Source organism: Oncorhynchus tshawytscha, linkage group LG02 (assembly GCF_018296145.1).
Source record: "Oncorhynchus tshawytscha isolate Ot180627B linkage group LG02, Otsh_v2.0, whole genome shotgun sequence".
NCBI classification, from domain to species: Eukaryota; Metazoa; Chordata; class Actinopteri; order Salmoniformes; family Salmonidae; genus Oncorhynchus; species Oncorhynchus tshawytscha.
In genome coordinates, this window is record NC_056430.1 from 33,583,057 (window position 1) to 33,606,162 (window position 23,106).

General features: G+C 44.0%; 1 protein-coding gene across 5 annotated transcripts; it reads left to right on the forward strand.

Moving 5' to 3' along the window:
- The first annotated feature begins 957 nt into the window (after window positions 1-957).
- LOC112217394 (scm-like with four MBT domains protein 1) lies at window positions 958-19,393 on the forward strand. Of its 5 annotated transcripts, none has more exons than XM_042297108.1 (21): window positions 958-1,080; window positions 4,159-4,255; window positions 4,324-4,415; window positions 4,552-4,795; window positions 7,606-7,694; window positions 7,842-8,094; window positions 8,289-8,383; window positions 8,452-8,553; window positions 9,578-9,737; window positions 12,020-12,102; window positions 12,186-12,306; window positions 12,525-12,638; window positions 12,750-12,792; window positions 12,937-12,998; window positions 13,078-13,217; window positions 14,781-14,890; window positions 15,298-15,473; window positions 15,638-15,810; window positions 17,271-17,474; window positions 17,568-17,696; window positions 17,803-19,393. In XM_042297108.1, exons 2-21 carry the CDS (start codon window positions 4,231-4,233, stop codon window positions 17,941-17,943), a joined length of 2,556 nt encoding a protein of 851 aa, XP_042153042.1. In that variant the 5' UTR covers window positions 958-1,080; window positions 4,159-4,230; the 3' UTR covers window positions 17,944-19,393. The 5 variants fall into 5 exon arrangements, with proteins under 5 accessions (XP_042153042.1, XP_042153034.1, XP_042153029.1 ...); XM_042297100.1 differs by having other exon boundaries at window positions 4,327-4,415; window positions 12,180-12,306; XM_042297095.1 differs by having other exon boundaries at window positions 959-1,080; window positions 12,180-12,306.
- The last annotated feature ends 3,713 nt before the right edge of the window (window positions 19,394-23,106 follow it).

A 23,106-nucleotide genomic window follows, 5' to 3' on the forward strand; every position in this document is an offset into this window, starting at 1 on the left:
TGTAATATAATGGATCTGCCAATTTGCTCTGCATGATGGCAGGGAATATTGTCTAGTATAAATAATGGAAATTCAATGGAAGTATTTGCATCGAGTTTCCCACCACCCCACATCTGTCCTTTAGTGCGTCTCTTGGTGCTGTTGCCATGGAAACGGAGCAGACCTAATTACTGATTTAGTCTCCACCCTGTGAGAGAAAAAAAGTCTATAGTCATATGGAAAAAAAGTCTATAATCCTACCTGCAAAGTCTAAAACAATCATGTCTTTTGGCCTACAGAAATATACCATACAAATGAAAAGTTACCTTTAGTCTATAGATAATTCGATGCAGACAAGTCAAAAGATAGGGTATTGAATTGCATTGTTGATATATCTACTGGTCTGAATAAATGTAGATAGCAAGACAGATGCACAGCACTGTAAATACAGAAAGCTAAAACATACATGGCTAAATATATGCACAATGCACAAGACAGCACTTTGCAATCCATATTGCGTTTCATACAGTTAGTGTGCTGTATAATTGATTGCCCGGCACAGCCAGAAGAGGACTGGCCACCCCACATTGCCTGGTTCCTCTCTTGGTTTCTTCCTAGGTTCTGGCCTTTCTAGGGAGTTTTTCCTAGCCACCGTGCTTCTACACCTGCATTGCTTGCTGTTTGGGGTCTTAGGCTGGGTTTCTGTACAGCACATTGTGACATGATGTAGAAAGGGCTTTATAAATACATTTGATTGCATGGCCCACGACGACAGCCTGTGTAGGCCTATTTTCTTTTGCTTATCCTTGACCGCGTGTCTTTGTTTTTGAATTGATTTAGATATGCTGTTGTAATTTAAACAAAGACAACACAAAGTTTGGGGCAGAGTATGTTCATATTTTTCCTCTAATCGCTGAATTATATGACCAAGTCCATCGGTGCGGGACGCCTTTTCCTCTTGACAGCCCCAGTTTGAGAAAGTAAATGATCGAGCATGCGCAGTTGAGGTTTGTGACATATTGCAAGGAAGCAGAGAACAAGAGGCTTGCGAGGGAGATGTTTTAAATTTACTTGGAAAAACTAGGAAACGGTGAGATTCACGTAAGTTTATAAAATACTTAGCTAATATTTACAATGTACTAACGGGCAAACGTATTTTCAGCTGCCTTAGTGGCTCACGTGTGTTTTTTCCTGGTGTCAAAGAAGCTGTGTTGTGCTCTATTGAGTACGCAGCGCCATACTAATACTTGACATTTCAGCTGCAAACTTGCTCGTGGACAGTGGGAACAGTGTGCAAGCTTCGCGCACCCGATCATTTTCATTGCACAGATTGATATCCACGATCAACATTGCAAAACCGCCAGAGGCACGCCTGGTTGTGTTATTCTCTTTTCAATGTTGTGAATTCAATTTTGATCACGACCACAATATAGAATTTAAAGTTGAGCTGGGCGCATGACGCCTTTGCCTGCAATAGTGTGTCAACAGATTGTCATATTGCTGATGCTGACACAACCTTTCCCTGAAAAGTCGGACTCGTTTTTTTTGTAGTCAATGTTTTTATTTCATGGTTGTTTAGCTTGCGATGTATCATTGCAAGCGACTAATGTAACATTGTAAAATAATATACAGTGTAGCCGATTACACCGTTCCACGCTATTCTGTGGCAAAATGTGACCTATACTGTTTATTGCAACCTAACATAAACAAAGTATCAACATATGTGTAGGCAGGCTTTAGCATTTGTGCTGGTTTTGCCACGCCATGGTCAACCTACCCCTTTTCTGAGATGGGACGTCGTTAACCTACTGGCGGGAACACCTGTCACTGCAGGCGGGAGGCAGAGTATGCTATATATATATATATATTATTAGTGCAGTTTCTAACCTTAAAAGTGCACACTCATCGTTTGATATCACTGCTTTGTCACATTGACGTTATTATTATTATTATCGGAGGATATCAGGCAGGGATTTCTCAGGATGAGTTCAGTTAATGACTTCTTAAATGAATAAAGATGTCAACAACTCATGGGCTGATCGAAGGCTGTGTGTGTGGTAGGAATGGGTCTAGGCCAGATAGCCTGCTTTAAGCAGGGCTCTAATCTTCCTAAGACTGATCACCCCTGACAGAGAAGGGAGAGAGATGGACAGTATATTGAATTGAAAGAAAGCTTAAAGGCAGGGCCGGTCCTTGACGTTGAAAAGACGTCTAAAATATTTTCCAGTTTAGGTTCTGAATTATGGTAAGTATTTTCCAGGACGTTGAAAAAGCATGAAAGACATTGAAAAATACATATATTCCGGATGTTGAAGTCAGGTTCATTTTTGGTCATGAATGAAAGTTTAAAATACGTGTTTCCCGTATGTTGAAAATACCTATTTTCCAGACTTTTAAAATATATATATTCCGCACGTTGAAATCCGGACCGGACCAAAAATCAATGTCCGTTGATGTTGAAATCAAGGCTGGTCTGGACCACACCAAATCTGAACCAAACATAGACGTCTATGATTGGTTCATATTTGGTCCGGACCAAAATCCAATGTCCGTGGAAATCAAGGCCGGTCCAGACTGCAACAAAAAAAACGACCTCCAAAAGGCGACGGCTAAGTGGTAAGCCTACAGTTTGTAAAACACCCCAAAAATACGTCGGTTCCTGTTTACTTGGGTGTGGCCTACCATGTCTGCCCGCAATGGAATTTTATGAATGCCCATCCATGTGGTAGGCCCACCATTTGTAAAACAGGCCGTTGCATTGACTGTATTAGTCCTTATTCCTGTGTTAAATCAATTTGACTATTTTAAGCTCTGAATATCAGCTACCCAACTTTTTAGGAGTTATGGTGAGCCTATTTGCAATGTGTTTACACAGCAGGACATGCAGAAGTATATGATTTTTCGCATGATCAGCTTGTCAAAAATGTACAGATACAAACTTGAAACCACTGATCATGACAATGGGGTGAAACTCCTGGACAACAGTTGTGAATGGCCATTCCATATTGTCCGTTTTACTTTGACCTGGCTTGTTTTTAGGATATTTTTGTTAACATATCTTTTATTTGATTGGGCAGCATTTAGGTTAGGCTATTTGATTGGAGAAACCTGCATGATGTAAAAAGTGTCAGTCTCAATACATTCATACAGTCTATCTCCAGCCTGTAGGCTACAGAAAAGGCCATAAACTTTCCCGTAGCACGCGCTAGCACGTGCTCCAGCAGGTATATTTCACTGGTCACCCCCAGAGCCAATTGCCTTTCCTTCCAGTTCTCTGCTGCCAATGACTGGAACGAATTGCAAAAATCACTGAAGCTGGAGACTCGTATCTCCCTCTCTAACTTTAAGCACCAGCTGTCAGAGCAGCTCACATATCACTGCACCTGTACATAGCCCATCTGTAAATAGCCCATCCAACTACCTCATCCCCATACTGTTATTTTTTTTCTCTCCTTTGCACCCCAGTATCTCTACTTGCACATTCATCTTCTGCACATCAATCACTCCAGTGTTTTAATTGCTAATTTGTAATTATTTTGCCACTATGGCCTATTTATTGCCTTACCTCTATCTTACCTCATTTGCACACACTGTATATAGACTTTTCTATTGTGTTATTAACTGTATGTTTGTTTATTCCATGTGTAACTCTGTTGTCTGTGTCGCACTGCTTTGCTTTATGTTGGTCAGGTCGCAGTTGTAAATGAGAACTTGTTCTCAACTAGCCTACCTGGTTAAATAAAAGTGAAATACAATTTTGGGGTGGAGCACCGCAGCGATGTGTCTCTCCAACAGCACCCTGGAGGGGCACACTGGGAATGGACAAGCAACATATTTTGCACCCCAGCCTTTGACAAAGTGGGCACTGCTTATCACAGGGCGGCATCAACGCTCACCTGAAAAGCCCATATGCCACTGGTTGAGAGAAATTGTCATTGTTTTGGGGCAGAGTGATGTTTTGTAGGCAGATGCCTAATGAGCAGGCTGGCTGTGCCTAAAGGTCCCACATTCAAAATGGACAGCTTTCCTATTGCAACTCTCCTCTCAATCTACCTAAATCTTCATGAGTGCTAACCTTTTTTTGTCTTGGAAGTGGAACTGTATAAGTGTGTTGTAGTTACTGAGTACCAGGCACTAAACACAGACATGTTTATTTAATGTCGTCTTTATCTTTTTCAGGTGGATCTAAAGTGGTTTTAGCTACTGCTAATACAGTCTTCTGGGTGGTGTTGGGAACACAGTGGGGGCATCATGAACCCCGAGGCACAGGAATCTGGTGAGTCTCACAATGGTTCAATGGCAGTGGTGTATTTTTCTGTCTTTATAAATGAGTTTGTCTTTCAGCAGGGGGCTCTGACCTGGAGTCTGACTTCAACTGGGATGAATATCTGGAGGAGAATGGAGTATTGGCTGTTCCACATCACGCCTTCAAACATGTATGTCTTATTTCACTGCATCAGGGCCCATTTGCAGATATGGTACTTATAGTTAGGGCCTTGTGTTTTTCCTGGTCAGGGACCTATTTATTGTATATCCACTCACACATGAATTATAGTTGTCTTTCCCTGTCAGGTGGACCGTAGCCTGCAGACAGGGCTGGCCCCAGGGATGATGCTGGAGGTGTCTGTGCGTTCAGAACCTGACCAACCCTACTGGGTGGCTACCATCATCACTGCCTGTGGCCAACTGCTGCTGCTGCGCTATGAGGGTTACCACGACGACCGACGAGCAGACTTCTGGTCTGACATCATGACCTCTGACCTCCACCCTCTGGGGTGGGGTAGGCAGCAGGGGCGGCCAATGAGACCACCCAATGGTGAGGGGGTGACATAGGGGTTAATGGCAATATACGTTTGTGTTGCTGTAGACCGGTTGGGCCCTGTGCTCAAATAAATGTATTGGAATACACAGTTTTTCATATACAGTTGAAGTAGGAAGTTTACTTACACCTTAGCCAAATGCATTTAAACTCAGTTTTTCACAATTCCTGACATTTAATCCAAGTAGAAATGACCTGTTTTAGGCCAGTTGACATCACCACTTTATTTTAAGAATGTGAAATGTCAGAATAATAGTAGATAATTATTTATTTATTTCATCACATTCCCAGTGGGTCAGAAGTTTACATACACTCAATTAGTATTTGGTAGAATTGCCTTTACATTTTTTAACTTGGGTCAAACGTTTCAGGTAGCCTTCCACAAGCTTCCCACAATACGTTGGGTGAATTTTGCCCCATTCCTCCTGACAGAGCTGGTGTAATAGTCAGGTTTGTAGGCCTCCTTGCTCGCACACGCTTTTTCAGTTCTGCCCACAAATTTTCTATAGGATTGAGGTCAGGGCTTTGTGATGGCCACTCCAATACCTTGACTTTGTTGTCCTTAATCCTTTTTTCCACAACTTTGGAAGTATGCTTGGGGTCATTGTGCATTTGGAAAATCCATTTGTGACCAAGCTTTAACCTCTTGAAGCTAGGGGGCACTTTTTATTTTTGGAAAAATAACGTTCCCAAAATAAACGGCCTATTTTTCAAGACCAGATGCTAGAATATGCACATAATTGACAGCTTAGGATAGAAAACACTCTAAAGATTCCAAAACTGTAAAAATATTGTCTGTGAGTATAACAGAACTGATATCGCAGGCGAAAGCCTGATAAAAATCCAATCAGGAAGTTACTCTTATTTTGAAAGCTCTGTGTTCCTATGCATCCCTATTGACCATTGAAAGGGATATCAACCAGATTCCTTTTTCTATGGTTTCCCGAAGGTGTCTACAGCCTTTATACATAGTTTCAGGCCTTTTATTTTGAAGAATGAGCGTGAACGACCACATTACATAAGTGGTCAGTTGGGGGTTCTCAGAGTGATTTTTGAGCAAAAGAGAGAGGCAGCCATTGTTCCTCCCGGTCCTAGTGAAAAGCCAACTGTCCCGGTTGATATATTATCGAATAGATATTTGAAAAATACCTTGAGGATTGATTATAAAAAACGTTTGACATGTTTCTGTCGACATTATGGATATAATTTGGAATTTTTGTCTGCGTTGTCGTGACCGCTAATTCCGGTGGATTCCTGGGCATAACGCACCAAACTAACGGAGGTATTTGGATATAAAAAATATCTTTATGGAATAAAAGGAACATTTACTGTCTAACTGGAAGTCTCGTGAGCGAAAACATCCGAAGATCATCAAAGGTAAACGGTTAATTTGATTGCTTTTCTGATTATCGTGACCATTTTCCTGATGCTAAGTGTACATAATGCTATGCTAGGCTATCGATAAACTTACACAAACGCTTGTATTGCTTTTGCTGTAAAGCATGATTTCAAAATCTGAGATGACAGGGTAAATAACAAAAGGCTAAGCTGTGTTTTGCTATATTTCACTTGTGATTTCATGAATATGAATATTTTCTAGTAATATTTTTTGACTGTTGCGCTATACTATTCAGCGTTGCTGATGACAAATATACCGGATCCGGGATGGGTAGTTCTAAGAGGTTTTTAACTTCCTGACTGATGTCTTGAGATGTTGCTTCAATATAATATCCACATAATTTTCCTACCTCATGATGCCATCTTTTGTTAAGTGCACCAGTCCCTCCTTCAGCAAAGCACCCCCACAATATGATGCTGCCACCCCCGTGCTTCACGGTTGGGATGGTATTCTTTGGCTTGCAAGCATCCCCCTTTTTACTCCAAACATTACGATGGTCATTATGGCCAAACAGTTCTATTTTTGTTTCATCAGACCAGAGGACATTTCTCCAAAAAGTACGATCTTTGTCCCCATGTGCAGTTGCAAACCGTAGTCTGGCTTTTTTTATCGCGGTTTTGGAGCAGTGGCTCCTTCCTTGCTGAGCGGCCTTTCAGATTATGTCAATATTTGACTTATTTTACTGTGGAAGTGGATACTTTTGTACCTGTTTCCTCCAGCATCTCCACAAGGTCCCTTGCTGTTATTCTGGGATTGATTTGCAGTTTTCGCACCAAAGTACGTTCATCTCTTGGAGACAGAACGTGTCTCCTTCCTGGGTGGTATGACAGCTGCGTGGTCCTGTGATGTTTAGAATTGTGTGCTACAGATGAACGTGGTACCTTCAGGCATTTGGAAATTGCTCCCAAGGATGAACCAGATTGTGGAGGTCTTGGCTGATTTCTTTTGATTTACCCATGATGTAAAGCATGGCACTGAGTTGGAAGGTAGGCCTTGAAATACATCCACAGGTACACCTCCAATTGACTCAAATGAAGTCAATTAGCCTATCAGAAGCTTCTAAAGCCATAACATCATTTTCTGGAATTTTCCAAGATGTTTAAAGTTACAGTCAACTTAGTGTATGTGAACTTCTGACCCACTGGAATTGTGATACAGTGAATTATAAATGAAATAATCTCTGTAAACAATTGTTGGAAAAATGACTTGTGTTTCAAGCACAAAGTAGATGTCCTAACCGACTTGCCAAAACTATAGTTTGTTAACAAGAAATTTGTGGAGTGGTTGAAAAACAAGTTTTAATGACTCCAACCTAAGTGTACAGTATGGGAACTTCTGACTTAAACTGTATACAGGAATTAACAGCTTAAAGATACACACACAATTTATGAATGTGATGTGGGTCCAGGTGTCCGTGAGAAACATGGTGACTGGGAGGCTGTCCTAGAGGAGGCTCTGGCTCAGGGAGGGAGTGCACCAGCACACCTGCTGCAGGGGGTGAGTGGGAGAGGGAGGAGTGGGGACACCAGGACCATAACTATAGCTAGGACCTATTCAACATCACCTCTCATGTCAGAAAAGCTTGATTATTTTTTTTTACACTTTCAGTATTTTTTTTAAATAAAAAAATGTCAACATGTCCAGGTTCAGGCAGGGGGAGACCCAGCAGACCTGTTTCCCATGGGGTGTTGTGTGGAGCTGCAGGACAGTATGGACCCAGGGGTGGCCTGGGGGGCGCAGGTGGAGGACAACATAGGGGGCCGTCTGTGTCTGCGCTACGCTGGGACAGAGGGGCTCACCCAGTCACTGGCCAGGCGATGGGTATTCTACCTGGACCCCCTCCTGCACCCACCTGGCTGGGCTGAGGAGAACTGCTGCTCTCTCACCCCACCTGCTGGTAAGGAACAGAACTGCTTCTGCACCTTGTGGTGCACCTTGTGATGCTGTTGACCAACCCTGGTCCTTGAATAAGGAGTATTAATGCTGGGCTGGTTGCCTGCTGACCACTGTTTGTGTTTGTTTGGATGCTTTGTGTGTGTGTTTAAGTATTAATGAGAGTTACTTAGTGATAATGTCACTGCTGTGTTTCAGTGCTTTGTGGTTTGCGCAGTGAAGCAGAGTGGGAGGAGGTGAGAAAGACCATCAGACAGCCTAAAGAAGAAGCCTTCAATCGAGACTTCTTTAAGGTATGCTTTACATCTCCCTCTCTCTGCCCTCTCTGTCTCCCTCTGACATATCTTCTGTGTGTTTGTAGGACAGGCCAGTCCTCACTCCTCACTGCTTCTCTGAGGGGATGAAGTTGGAGGCGGTGAACCCTGCTGCCCCCTTCAACATCAGCCCAGCTACTGTCACCAAGGTAATGCCCCCTTCAACATCAGCCCAGCTACTGTCACCAAGGTAATGCCCCCTTCAACATCAACCCAGCTACTGTCACCAAGGTAATGCCCCCTTCAACATCAGCCCAGCTACTGTCACCAAGGTAATGCCCCCTTCAACATCAGCCCAGCTACTGTCACCAAGGTAATGCCCCCTTCAACATCAGCCCAGCTACTGTCACCAAGGTAATGCCCCCTTCAACATCAGCCCAGCTACTGTCACCAAGGTAATGCCCCCATGTCACCAACAGACGTTAAACACTTTTTTGCATTGAAGTGTGTCGACTACCACTGTAAGCAGTAGGCCTACTGTAGACTACCACTGTAAGCAGTAGGCCTACTGTAGACTACCACTGTAAGCAGTAGGCCTACTGTAGACAATGTTTCAGAATTCGCGGGCAGTGCAGCATATTGAGGTTTGGGGAAAAGTATATACAAAATATTATTGATATATCAAACAATCTTTTTACAGGTCTTCAACAATTTCCAATTGGTTTTGTCTTTCTGACATGTTCAGACACAACAAAAGTCAAAGCAAAAGAAAACAGTCTGCCCACCTCTCCAAAGACAATTGATTAAGTTCGCCTTGCATTGCTATTTCCTTAGAAACTGTCTTGGCCTAATTCCAATACTTCCAAAGTATACAGCAAATAAGGGCATTATTGTCACCATAGAAGGTGAATGATGGGCAGTTTTCATGTGGAGTTATAATGCTCGTTCACGCGTACACAGTTTCACCACAGGTCTGATTTATAACGGTAAACATGTGTGGTGTGCTCCCAAGTTTATAAATCTCATTATTTTTGTGCGTGCACAGTCTTTTCAGAAGTGGCACACAGCTATTTAGTGTTACATTTACACAATGGTTATAAATGATGTCACCACAGTAACACCCCCACCGCACCCACACAGCTTCTTCCGTGTTTATCAATTACGTATAGTGTGTGATAGGTTGCACCTAGTTGTATGGGGCTGCAACAGTGATGTCATCATTGTGTTCCCCAGGTGTTGAATGAACAGTACTTCCTGGTGCAGATGGACAGTCTACAGGGAGACAGTGAGGGGGCGGGGCCTGGCTCATCATTCCTCTGTCACCATGGAAGCACTGAAATCTTCCCTGTCCAGTGGAGCCTTAAAAATGGGGTACCCCTCAGTCCCCCTCCAGGTGAGGCAGAATAAACCAGAGGTTTGGACTCGAGTCACATGACTTGATAGAAAATAAAATAACTTCAGACTTGGAGCATCAAGACTCGTGACTTGACTTTGACTTGAGACTGAACTTATCTGGCCAGGGTTTTGTCACTAATTTTGTTGCAGAGAGTCTCCGGATATTCAATGTCTGCTTTTTATTTTATTTTTACCCATCTAGCAATAGGTGCTCTTTGTTGCGAGGCATTGGAAAACCTTCCTGGTCTTTGGTTGAATATGTGTTTGAAAATCACTGAGCGACTGAAGGACCTTACAATTATCTGTATGTGTGGGGTACAGAGATGAGGTAGTCATTCAAAAATCATGTTAAACAATATTATTGCATACATACAGAGTGAGTCCATGCAGCTTTTTAAATTGATTTATTAGGCAAGTCATTTAAGAACAAATTCTTATTTACAATGAAGGCCTACCCCGGGCTAAACCTGGACTACGCTGGGCCAATTATGCGCTGCCCTATGGGACTCCCAATCACGGCCCGGGTGTGATACTGCCTGGATTCGAACCGGGTACTGTTGGGACACCTCTTGCACTGAGATGCAGCGCCTTAGACTGCTGCGCCACTCGGGAGACCGTTATGTGACTTGTTAAGCAAATTTTTATTCCTGAACGTATTATGGCTTGCCATAACAAAGGTGTTGAATACTTATTGGCTCAAGACATTTCAGTATTTAATTTGCCAAAATGTCTAAACGTAATTACACTTTGACAGTATGGGGTATTGTGTGTGTGTGTGTGTGTGTGTGTGTGTGTGTGTGTGTGTGTGTGTGTGTGTGTGTGTGTGTGTAGGCCAGAGACACAATCTCAATTTAATCCATTTTAAATTCAGGCTGTAACACAGCAAAGTGGGAAAAGTCGAGGGGTGTGAATACTTTCTGAAGGCTCTGTATAGCCTACCATTTGGAGTTTATATTTATTCCTTTGTTTATTCAATCTGGCCACTAACATAGACCTACGGCATTGCACAAAATTCTTCTTTCAAAAACATCTCATCTGTGCTTCAGAACCAAAAAGTGGCGCATCTTGACTGTTGACCAGTCATCGGCATTGGCGCACAAAGACGGGCTCACATATCCAGGTTAATGACCTGATAAGACAGCACTTTAATTTTCTCAGGTTTTTCCTGGCACTTTTTTTTTCTTCATATAAAATACCATTTAGCAATCTGCTACTCACACATCTTTACCAGAACAAACGACTAGCTGGATATTTCAGATGGGACTAGTTTGGATGGGTTAGTTATATAGCTCAGTGGTGGGTAGGACTTCTGGCTACAGATCGTTCTAACCTCAATACTCATGGGATGAAGATGCAACATATTCTGGCTAACTAATTATGATATTTGCGAGGAAGAAAAAGTCTACAGACAAACAATGCTTTCCAACCGATCCTGCAACCTTCGCTGGATACAGGCACGATATCACAAGTGGATATTGACTGCTAACGTGAATGACTTTCAGCTCCAAATGCAGGTGTCTTGTGTTTTTGAAAATGCAGCACCGTTTATATCTGAAATGACAGGCGACAGAACAGAAATTGTGTGCGTGTGCGTGCACACTCCGTTTGAGAACCACTAAGCTAGCGAACAGATGGCTGATTTCCTGGCCAGCTGAAGGATCGGGTGCAGCACAAACTGCACTTTGTAGGGAGAGTGGTTTGCCATAAATACATATGCAGCTCCAAAAATAGTTTGGTGGTCAAGAATATTAATGGTTTACTTTGCAAGCTCACCAGTAATGGGGCATCAATCAACAATGACTAACATAGGTCTGCTGGTCTTTTGGTATGTCAAAATTGCTTGAAATTGATCAATGAAAAGGGCTGCCTGGTAGCTTAAACATTTTGTTTAATAAAGGTTTGTTTTTTACTTGTGACTTGCCTTAGATTACACAACTTGGACTTGACTCGCCCTTAGATCGCACAACTTGGACTTGACTCGCCCTTAGATTGCACAACTTGGACTTGACTCGCCCTTAGATTGCACAACTTGGACTTGACTCGCCCTTAGATTGCACAACTTGGACTTGACTCGCCCTTAGATTGCACAACTTGGACTTGACTCGCCCTTAGATTGCACAACTTGGACTTGACTCGCCCTTAGATTGCACAACTTGAGACTCGGACCTTGTGACTTAATAATAGTGACTTGGTCCCAACTGTGGAATACACTCATCTCATGCACTGTACTGCAGTTACCAGTGAAATTTTGACTGTGTTCCTGGGTATGTGGGTGTGTAGGTTACCAGGGTCAAGACTTTGACTGGGCGTATTACCTGAAACAGTGTGGCACAGAGGGAGCGCCAGAGAGCTGTTTTCCTGTGGTGAGACATGCACACATACACACACACACACACACATATATTATACCACTGACTGATGACAGGTGTTTTTCCTCCAGGAGCAGAGTGATCATGACTTTGTTGAGTTCATGAGGCTGGAGGCGGTGAATCCCATCTCTCCTAAATACATCCACATGGCAACTGTAACCAGGGTCAGAGGTCAGCACATCTGGCTAGGTCTAGAAGGTGAGAACAGAACAGCTGTAGAAGGGAGAGAAAGTGCTGGGTTGGAGAGATGTAAGGGTTTTGGGGGAAGGATGTTAATCTTGTGAATATTATCACTACGACCAAGTCAGTTTTGTGTGGTAATTTCAGCTACCTGAATTCTCAGTGTTCTATTTACATAGTGTTTACATGTTCAGCCACTCATACCCTCCTCCCTCTGCTCTGTGTGTTCTCTCCAGGGTTTAAGCAGACTCTGCCTGACGTCATCACGCATGTGGACTCCCTGGACATCTTTCCAGTCAGCTGGTGTGAGAGTAACGGCTACCCCCTCCAACACCCCTCCAAAGCTACAGGTCAGGCTCCAAACAAGACCCTTCTGTCCATTTTGGGGATTGGTCTATGTCAGTGTTTTATCTGTCGGTTACTGTCAAATGTAGTTTGACTTTTGACCTCTTCTGTTGCAGCTCCGAGGAAGAGCTGTGTGGCCGTGGTGCAACCAGAGAAGCAGTGAGTTTTTGCAGACTGCACATTACTGAGAGAGAGTGGGAATCTAAATGAAAAAGCTGAACCTATTCCTCTACTCTTACCCAACTTTGACTTGTCAGTTTTTATTTCTAACTGTATGTGTATTTGGGTTTGATCCGATGGCAGATCTCAACTTAAAGCCACGCCACATGCAGCGAGGCAGCAGGATCTGAGCCAAACAGAGAGCGGTGAGTGTAATACCTTGTGAAAAATAATTTGTGGAAAAAATAATGCGTATGAGAATCTCACGTCTGTGTCTGTCAGCAGCTCAGGGGAACGGAAAGTACAGCTGCCCAAAGATCTTCTTCAACCACCTATGTTTCTCTGGCCCCTATCTGAACAAGGGCCGCATCGCAGAGCTGCCCCAGAGCATCGGCCCCGGCAACTGTGTCTTGGTGCTGAAAGAGGTGAGCGAGACAGCAGCACACATCTACAAGCTCCTCTCAATCTAAAAATATCAGGCCAAACATCCAATCTCACCTTCCTCTCCAAGGTTTTAGAAAAAGTGTCTGCTGTACAGCTCCAGGACCATCTCAGTCTGAACAACCTACAGTATTTGAGAAGTTCCAGTTAGGTTTCTGGCCGGCCCACAGCACTGAAACGGCCCTACTCAGGGTCACCAACGACCTGCTGGTGCAGGCTCCCCCTGTCCCCTGATCCCCCTGGACTTGAGTGCAGGATTTGACACTGTCGCCCACCCCATCCTACTTGAACGCTTCCTGGATGCCACCGGACTGTCTGGACCAGCTCTGAGCTGGTTCCACTCCTACCTCTCACAGGACTGAGCATGTGTTGCTAGGTGGGCCCAGGTCCCGGACCCACCACGTCACCTGCGGTGTACCACCAGGATCTGTTCTTGGACGCATCCTGTTCGTCCTGTACATGTTCCCCCTCGTGTCATTACCCGGCATGGAATCTCATTCCACTGTTATGCTGATGAACACATGCCTTGAGTAGATGGATGAAGGAAAATGTCCTTCAACTGAACAGCAGCAAAACCGAGGCCCGACATGTTGGTATCCCCCTCCAGGTCCAGCACTCACCAATAACACACCTCAACATTGCAGGACAGCACAGCCCTCTCTCTCCCTCAGTTTCCAATCTGGGTGTAAAGCTTGATTTCTCCCTGACCTTTGACAGCCACGTAAAGCGTCATTCTATCACCTCAAGAACATTGCCCAACTCCGTCCCACCCTCACTCAGTCTGATGCAGAGAAGCTCATCCATGCCTTTATCTCCTCAGGGCTGGACTACTGCGACACACTCTTCATCAGGAGCCCTGGCAGGAGTCTTCAGAAGCCCCAATACATGAACAGTGCTGCCAGGATCCTGGTCAGTGTGTGGAAACACCATCACATCACCCCCATCATGGCATCTCTGCACTCGCTCCCCGTCTCATTCCGGATTGACTTTCCGGTGTATTCGTGGCAATACCCCTCCTTATCTCAAAGAACTGCTCTCCCTCCAAAACCTCACCCACACCCTCAGGTCAAGCCATAGCCTGCGCCTACACACCCCCAGGATTAATCTCCGCTCCTTGGGGGATTAGACTTTCATCTCGACCTCCCCCAGCCTCTATAATGCCCTCCCGGACCACCTGTAGGCACACTTTAAAAGGGGCCTAAAGAACTTTTTCTTTAGGAAGAATTTCAGTTGATAGCTGTGCTTCTTGGTGTCCGTGTGTCTTGTAGCGTCAGTTGTGTTCTTTGTCAGTTTCCCTGTCTAGTTGTGTCTGTTTTTTTTATTCATTTGGTTCATTTTTTAAAAATGTTATGCACTTTTAGATTATTCTGTATAATGAAAAGCGCTTTACAAATGTAATGAATTATTAACACACGCGTTCCTGTAGATGACTTCTCACTGATATCACCATACAGATACATAATCCACTCTAGTGTCCTGTTTAATTCTCTGCTGTATCCTACAGTGTGTACTTCTAACCCCCCATATCCTCCTGCCCTGTGGTCCAGGTGTTGACGCTGCTGATCAGCTCGGCCTACAAGCCCAGCCGGGTGCTGAGGGAGCTGCAGCAGGACCCAGAGCTGAGGCGGCACGGCCAGGGAGAGACTCTCAAGGCCAAGTCAGTCTACCCGACCAATAGACAGACCACAGTATACACCATAACAACACTAACATGATAGTTATACCATGACGGTTTAGATTGTACAGTATTAGGATAAAATGAGAAACGGTAGAGAAACAGAGTTTTCTGTACGAGGTAGATTTGCTCTGTTCTGGGTCACTATGTAATCACCATAACACCACTGTATATCGATTCAAATTTTATTGGGCACATTTAGCAGATGTTATTGTGGGTGTAGCGAAATGCTTGTATATGGTAGTAGCCACGTGACACTGAGGATATACGTTCTCTCTGCTCCATGAACATCATACTGGATGCAGGAACTGGGAGAGATGCTCTCTGCCACATTGGTCTCTGACAGACCGTATTAATGTACCTATCCTGCTCTGGACGGTGGTGTGTAGGTACAAAGGGAAGAGTTACCGGGCCACAGTGGGGATTTCCCGTACGGCTGACCAGGTGGCTGAGTTCTGCAGGAAGACATGTGTGAGGCTGGAGTGCTGCCCCAACCTGATCACACCTCACATGGTGCTGGAACACTGCTCAGAGAACTGTTCCCTGCTCACCAAGACTAAATACAGTACGTGCTACCTTACACACACACACATATGCATGTATAGACAGACACACACCGATTTGTATTCACAATGTACTTATCAATATTTAGCTATACAGTCATGAATACCACTCCTGTTATTATTTTTCTAAGATAGTTTCCTTGGTGTCTGTCTATGTACTCTATAGCTCATTACTACGGTAAGAAGAAGACCAAGCGTATTGGCCGTCCCCCTGGCGGTCACACTAACCTGGATATCAGCACCAAAGAGGGGAGCAGGAGGAAGAAGAGGAAGCCCCTGTCTGTCTGCAAAAAACGCCTGTTTACCTCTGTGGACAGCACCCCTGCTTGCTCCCCACTGGTACTGCATATACTGACATTCAACACATTTAAAGTAACTGTTCAGTGAAAATCTCACTTTGAGAAGATTATATTCTGTTGACCAGTGGCGTTGATGCTGTTTAATGTTTTTTTTTCATGCCCCTTTTTTCCCATTACAGCATATTGGCTGACTGTCATTCATATTCCATTCACCCAGTTCAGCGATCGGTTTAGGCTACTACATGATACTCTAATTTTCCCTATACCCATCATGAGGTTGCTACAACCTTGCCTATGAATGAAAGTTTACAACGTAGGCGCACACAGGTCGATATTTGAGGTGACATTAAATACTGCCTTGCACACTCTTGCCTGTATCTAGCAGATATAGGGTGTAATTGTTAGTCCAACAGTTCCAAACAAGTTTCTGTTGGACAAATCCAGGTTTGTTTATACCTGTTTCGTTCTGTGTGCTTCTGTTTGAGAAACGTTTTTACAACAGAATTGGCGGAATGAATACATCCCTGATCACACGTGAACACAGTTCACTTTCATAGCAGCCACGTTGTATTCCTTCTCACTTCTATGCGCGCTCCTCCTCTCACCTTGTCCTTTTGCTTGTGGACTTCATTGCGCAACACATCAGATGTATGTGACCAGGCGAGAACCTTTCCAAGCCAAACCATATTAGAACCGCTACACACAGCCTACATTGTCACCATACTAGCGAAAGTAACGTCATAATCAACATAGCTGATGACGCATTAGTAAACCCACTACAATCATGCAGTAATGTTAGTGTACAGTCATTAAGCAGTTTAGCAGTTACACCAGCAGGCCCCGGTGGCAATAAATCAGTAAAACCAAAAGCTTACCTTGACTTGGAAGAGTTCCAGTGTTGTATTGGATAGTCATAGCATCCCTCTGTTTGAGCCTGGTGTTTGAGTAGGCTAAACTAGCTAGCTGCATTTGCTAGCTAAGTAAGTGAAACTTAAATAGATTTTCTTGAAATATCTCTCTCTCCATCTCTTGCTTCTCCTTCACTTTTGAAGAAATTAATTTGTTCAAAACTCTTTCTCTTTGAGTCAACTACTCACCACATTTTATGCAGTGCTAGCTAGCTGTAGCTTGTGCTTTTAGTGCTAGATTCATTCTCTGATCTTTTGATTGGGTGAATAACATGTCAGTTCATGTTGTAAGAGTTCTGATAGGTTGGAGGACGTCCTCCGGAAGTTGTCATAATTACTGTGTAAGTCTATGGAAGGGGGTGAGAACCATGGGCTTCCTAGGTTTTGTAGCTGTCCTAGCTGTACATTTTTGGAAGAGAAGCTAGAAGTTTAGTTTCCCTCAACCACTGGTCCAAGGTCAGAGATTTTTGAATAGTTAAGGTTAGGATTTGGGGTAGGACGCAGTGCAATCTGATTCTACATCTGATTTTATGGGCAACTTTTATATGGAAAGTAATCAAACTCATAACTGTACTCTTTCTTTGCACCCCAGGGTAGTGGAGAGGAGGAGGACCTGGATGAGGACTACTCTCTGAGTGAGGAGGATTCGGGCTCAGAGCAGCAGGGTGACTCTGAGGTGTTAGAGAGGAAGTCCCAGCCCGCCTCTCTCCGTCCCACCCCTCCAGAACCTCGCCCTCGGGAAGGACCCCAATTAACCTCCTACTCAGATGATGATAACCAGCCCCCCTCACCTATGGTAGTGGCTGTTGCATAATTACACACACACACACACACACACTGATCCTAGAACTATATATGTGGAACTCCTTGTTTTTGTGTTCTGTCTCAGAGTGGGCGGGTGGAGGTGCAGGAGAAGCTGCATCTGGACAGCAGTCCTCTGGGCTGGAGCATCACTGACGTGACTCACTTCATCAGAACCACTGACTGTTCCCCGCTGGCGCGCATATTCAGGGACCAAGTAGGAGTGACACACACACACACTTCGGTGTGGAGAAGGCCATACACATGTGTACACACATACACACGCACAGTGCACTGAGCCATGTTGTTGTGTGTGTTGACAGGAGATAGATGGTCAGGCCCTGCTGTTGATGAGCCTGCCCACAGTACAGGAGTGTATGGGGCTGAAGCTGGGCCCTGCCATCAAACTGTGTCACCTTATAGAGAGGATCAAACTGGCCTTTTACCAGCACTTTGCCAGCTGATGAGTGTGTGTGTGTGTCTGTGCGCATGCATTATGTACACTGTTGTTTTCAATGATGTGTATAAACCCTGGATGACTGATAGGGGGCGTTGTATTGAAGCCACCCCACAGCTATCTCTGTACATCTAAATTGTAAAAAAGATGTTGGAAGCTCTAGAATCATTTTTGACATGTGGCCAATACATAGCATCAGCAATCCAGGGTTTATATACATCATCGGTTGTTATGTACATTATATGCTGCTCCAGGATGGACACAGCTTATAGCCTCAGCTGTTCACCCCTGGAATATGTGACTGAATTATGTATCTTTCAGGGATTTCATGTTTGTTTATCATTTGTTTGTACACAGTGGATGGGAATTGAAAAGCACAAGATAATTGAACAAAGTCATGATGGAATTATTTTCCATCCATTCATCACTTAAGCCTTTGGTTGAAATGAAAACCCAAGGTAAAGCATATAAACAAAATAGATCCGGATACCTGTTTAGGTACTAGTTTACCTCTTATTAATGCAAAGCCCCCTCATTGTGAAACCCTAGACATGTTGAATCTGTATAATGTGAATAACAGCACCTTATGTGGGGAGACATATTTGCACTATCATCACCAGGTTTTTACATCGGTCTACAAGGTTAGGGTAATCAATTTCACTGACTTCAGACTTTTGGGGCTGGTTTTCCACACAGATTAAGCCTGGTCCTGGACTAAAAACCATCTTCAATGGAGATTCTCCATTAAATGGTTCTTAGTCCAGGAATAGTCTTAATCCCTGTCTGTGAAATGAATATTAAATGCATACTATTAGATTCTCGATGTGTTAGGCTGTTTCTCAATGGGTTAGGCTGTTTCTCAATGGGTTAGGCTGTTCTTGACCTTTTTGTCTATGATGACTATGATCACTTTAGTTGTTTACTATAGTAAGTCAGTCACTAGTTATGGGTGTTCATGGAGTGGTCGACAGGGTTATAAGATTGTCCTGACAATTATGCACCGATCAAAAAGTATTTTATTATTGAGGACCTGTTTGGCCTCATTTTACCTCTTGTATATTGCAGCTTGATCAAAGTATAAACGGAACCATTTTTAAAGATTGAATGTCAACTATGTTTAAAAGCGTTCTGCAGATTGCTTTGAGTAAAACATGTATTGATTTATGTAAAATAATGTAGGATCATATAAAATGTAGGATAATACTCACGCTATCTCTAAAAAATGAACTGTACTCAAGGCAAAACTGTTCCATGTTTGAGACATTCCCTGTTATTTATGCTCATTATCACCTTCCACATCAGCTTGTCATTTCATTCAGGGCTGTCATTGTAAGTCTTCATGTTTCTATTCCCGTTCACTTTATCGATTACTTGATTTTACATTCCTGTTGCTCATGTTGAAAATAAGTTCTGGTAGTTAAGTCAACTAAATGGGTTTCTCATGAAACAATCTAAAATGTAAATGGTTTGTGGATGTTTCCAATGTGAATATGTTTCCAGAATGATTATTGCTTTTAAAAGTAATAAGATGTGGTCTAGGGCACTGCTTCGCAGTGCTAGCTGTGCCACCAGAGACTCTGGGTCCGTGGGGTGACGCACAATTGCGTCGTTCCGGGTTAGGGAGGGTTTGGCCGGTAGAGATTTCCTTGTCTCATCGCGCACTAGCGACTCCTGTGGCGGGCCGGACGCAGTGCACGCTAACCAACCTCCCGTACGGAAGTTGTAGCGATGAGACAAGATGGTAACATACTAACAATTGGATACCACGACAGGGGGGTAAAATTCAACAACAAAGAAAGTAATAATAGGATGATAAAATTGCAGTTTCTTCTTACCAGTGTTGTTTTTTTTATCCCAGGACGCGATCTTCTTCACTGAATGATCTCATTCATATTTAGTGAAATTAGGGTCCACTGTCAAACCATTTCCTAGCAGCACTGAATGATAACATGGAGATTGTATTGGCTCTCAGATGTAAGGTGGAAAATGTCTACTGTCGCTCCAGCTGTTCTCTCCATGATTTAGTGTTAAAGGTCTTACCTACCAGGTTTCATGACACATCTCCGTTGCCATGTAAGTGACTTGTTTGCCCATTGAATGACTGTCGAGTGTTTAGCGTAACCATTAGATTGGTCCCTTCTGTTGTTACTGTTGAGGACAGAAAGATGCGTCTTGAACTCATTTCATTTTTGGCCCAGTGACAAGTAGAGGACGAGGAGGGCCATGAAAGAATGTGATCATAGTGGAGGAGTTGAGTTTTAGACTTTGATTTGTGATATTTTATTAGTCTGTGAAGAGTTACTTTAAAAGAATGCAAGACCATTCCAACTGTAGACAAGATCACATCATTCACTCTCCAATGATCATCCCCACATGCTTCACTGTGGGGATAGGTTTCTTGGGGTGATGAGGTGTTGGGTTTGTGCCAGACATTGTTTTCCTTGATGGTCAAAAAGCTCAGTTTTAGTTTCATCTGACCGGAGTACCATTCTTCCATATGTTTGGAGAGTCTCCCACGTGCCTTTTGGCGAACACCAAATGTTTGCTTCTTTACTTCAATCTCCGCTGGGGAGGTTTGCAGCTCCTTCAGTGTTATCTTTGGTCTCTTTGTTGCCTCTCTGATTAATGCTCTTCTTGTCTGGTCCGTGAGTGATGGTGGGCGGCCCTCTCTTGGCAGGTTTGTTGTGGTGCCATATTCTTTCCATTTTTTTAAATAATGGATTTAATAGTGCTCTGTGGGATGTTCAAAGTTGTGGATATTTTTACTTCTCCAACTTTGTCCCTGACCTGTTTGGAGAGCTCCTTGGTCTTCATGGTGCTGTTTGCTTAGTGGATTTGCAGACTCTGGGGCCTTTCAGAACAGCTGTGTGTGTGTGTGTGTGTGTGTGTGTATATATATATTACTGAGATTGCGCACAGGTGTACTTTAACTATGTGACTTCTGATGGTAATTGGTTGCATCATATCTTATTTAGGGGCTACATAGCAAAGGGGGTGAATACATATGCATGCACCACTTTCCCATTTACATTTTTTTTTTTGACACAAGTAATTTTTTTTCACTTCACCCATTTGGAAATATGTCCATTACATGAAATCCAAACAAATCTGTTTAAATTACAGGTTGTAATGCAACAAAAAGGAATTACACCAAGGGGGATGAATACTTTTCAAATCAAATGTATTTATAAAGCCCTTCTTACAGCTGATATATCAAAGTGCTGTACAGAAACCCAGCCTAAAACCCCAAACAGCAAGCAATGCAGGTGTAAAAGCACGGTGGCTAGAAACTCCCTAGAAAGGCCAGAACCTAGGAAGAAACCTAGAGAGGAACCAGGCTATGAGGGTTCACCAGTCCTCTTCTGGCTGTGCGGGATGGAGATTATAACAGAGCATGGCTGAGATGTTCAAATGTTCATAGATGACCGGCAGGGTCAAATAATAATCACAGTGGTTGTCGAGGGTGTAACAGGTCAGCACCTCAGGAGTAAATGTCAGTTGGCTTTTCATAGCCGATCATTCAGAGTATCTCTACCGCTCCTGCTGTCTCTAGAGAGTTGAAAACAGCAGGTCTGGGACAGGTAGCATGTCCGGTGAACACGTTAGGATTCCATAGCCACAGCCAGAACAGTTGAAACTGGAGCAGCAGCACGGCCAGGTGGACTGGGGACAGCAAGGAGTCATCATGCCAGGTAGTTCTGAGGCATGGTCCTAGGGCTCAGGTCCTCCGAGAGAAAAAAGAAAGAGAATTAGAGAGAGCATACTTAAATTCACACAGGACACCGGATAAGATAGAAGTACTCCAGATATAACAGACTGACCCTAGCCCCCTGACACAAACTACTGCAGCATAAATACTGGAGGCTGAGACAGAAGGGGTCAGGAGACACTGTGGCCTTGTCCGACGATACCCCAGGACAGGGCCAAACGGGCAGGATATAGCCCCACCCACTTTGCCAAAGCACAGCCCCTACACCACTAGAGGGATATCTTCAACCACCAATTTACCACCCTGAGTCGAGGCCAAGTATAGCCCACGAAGATCTCCCCCACGGCACAACCCGGGCAGGAAGATGACTCAACCCACTCAAGTGACACACCCCTACTAGGGACGGCATGGAAGAGCACTAGTAAGCCAGTGACTCAGCCCCTGTAATGGAGTTAGAGGCAGAGAATCCCAGTGGATACAGTGCATTCGGGAAAGTATTCAGACCCCTTGACTTTTTCCACATTTTGTTACGTTACAGCCTTATTCTAAAATGGATTCAATTGTTTTTTTCCCCCTTTTAATTATTTGTTTTTTAGCAAATGTATTAAAAATAAACTGATCACATTAACATGAGTATTCAGACCCTTTACTCAGTACTTCGTTGAAGCAGCGATTACAGCCTCAAGTCTTAGGTATGATGATATTTGGGACGTTTCTCCCATTCTTCTCTGCAGATCCTCAAGCTCTGTCAGGCTGGATGGGGAGCAGCGGGGCACAGCTATTTTCAGGTCTCTCCAGAGATGTTTGATCAGGTTAAAGTCCGGGCTTTGGCTGGGCCACTCAAGGACATCAGAGACTTGTCCCGAAGACACTCCTGCGTTGTCATGGCTGTGTGCTTAGGGTCGTTGTCCCGTTGGAAGGTGAACCTTCGCCCCAGTCTGAGGTCCTGAGCTCTGATTGTACTTTCCCTTGATCCTGACTGGTCTCCCAGTCTCCCAGTCCCTGCCGCTGAAAAACGTCCCCACAGCATGATGCTGCTGCCACCACCGCGCTTCACCGTAGGAATGGTACCAGGTTTCCTCCATACATGACGCTTGGCATTCAGGCCAAAGAGTTCAATTTTGGTGAAAATCTTGTTTCTCATGAGTTCTGATGAGTTAGGTGCCCAAACTCCAAGCAGGCTGTCATGTGCTTTTACTGAGGAGTGGCTTCCATCTGGTTACTATCATAAAGGCCTGATTGGTGGAGTGCTGCAGAGATGGTTGTCCTTCTGGAAGATTCTTTCATCTCCAGAGTGGAGAGGAACTCTGAAGCTCACCACCAAGGCCCTTTTGCCCCAATTGCTCAGTTTGGCCTGGCGGCCAGCTCTATGGAGAGTCTTGGTGGTTCCAAACTTCCTCCATTAAAGAATGATGGAGGCCACTGTGTTCTTCTTCAATGCTGCAGACATTTTTTGGTACC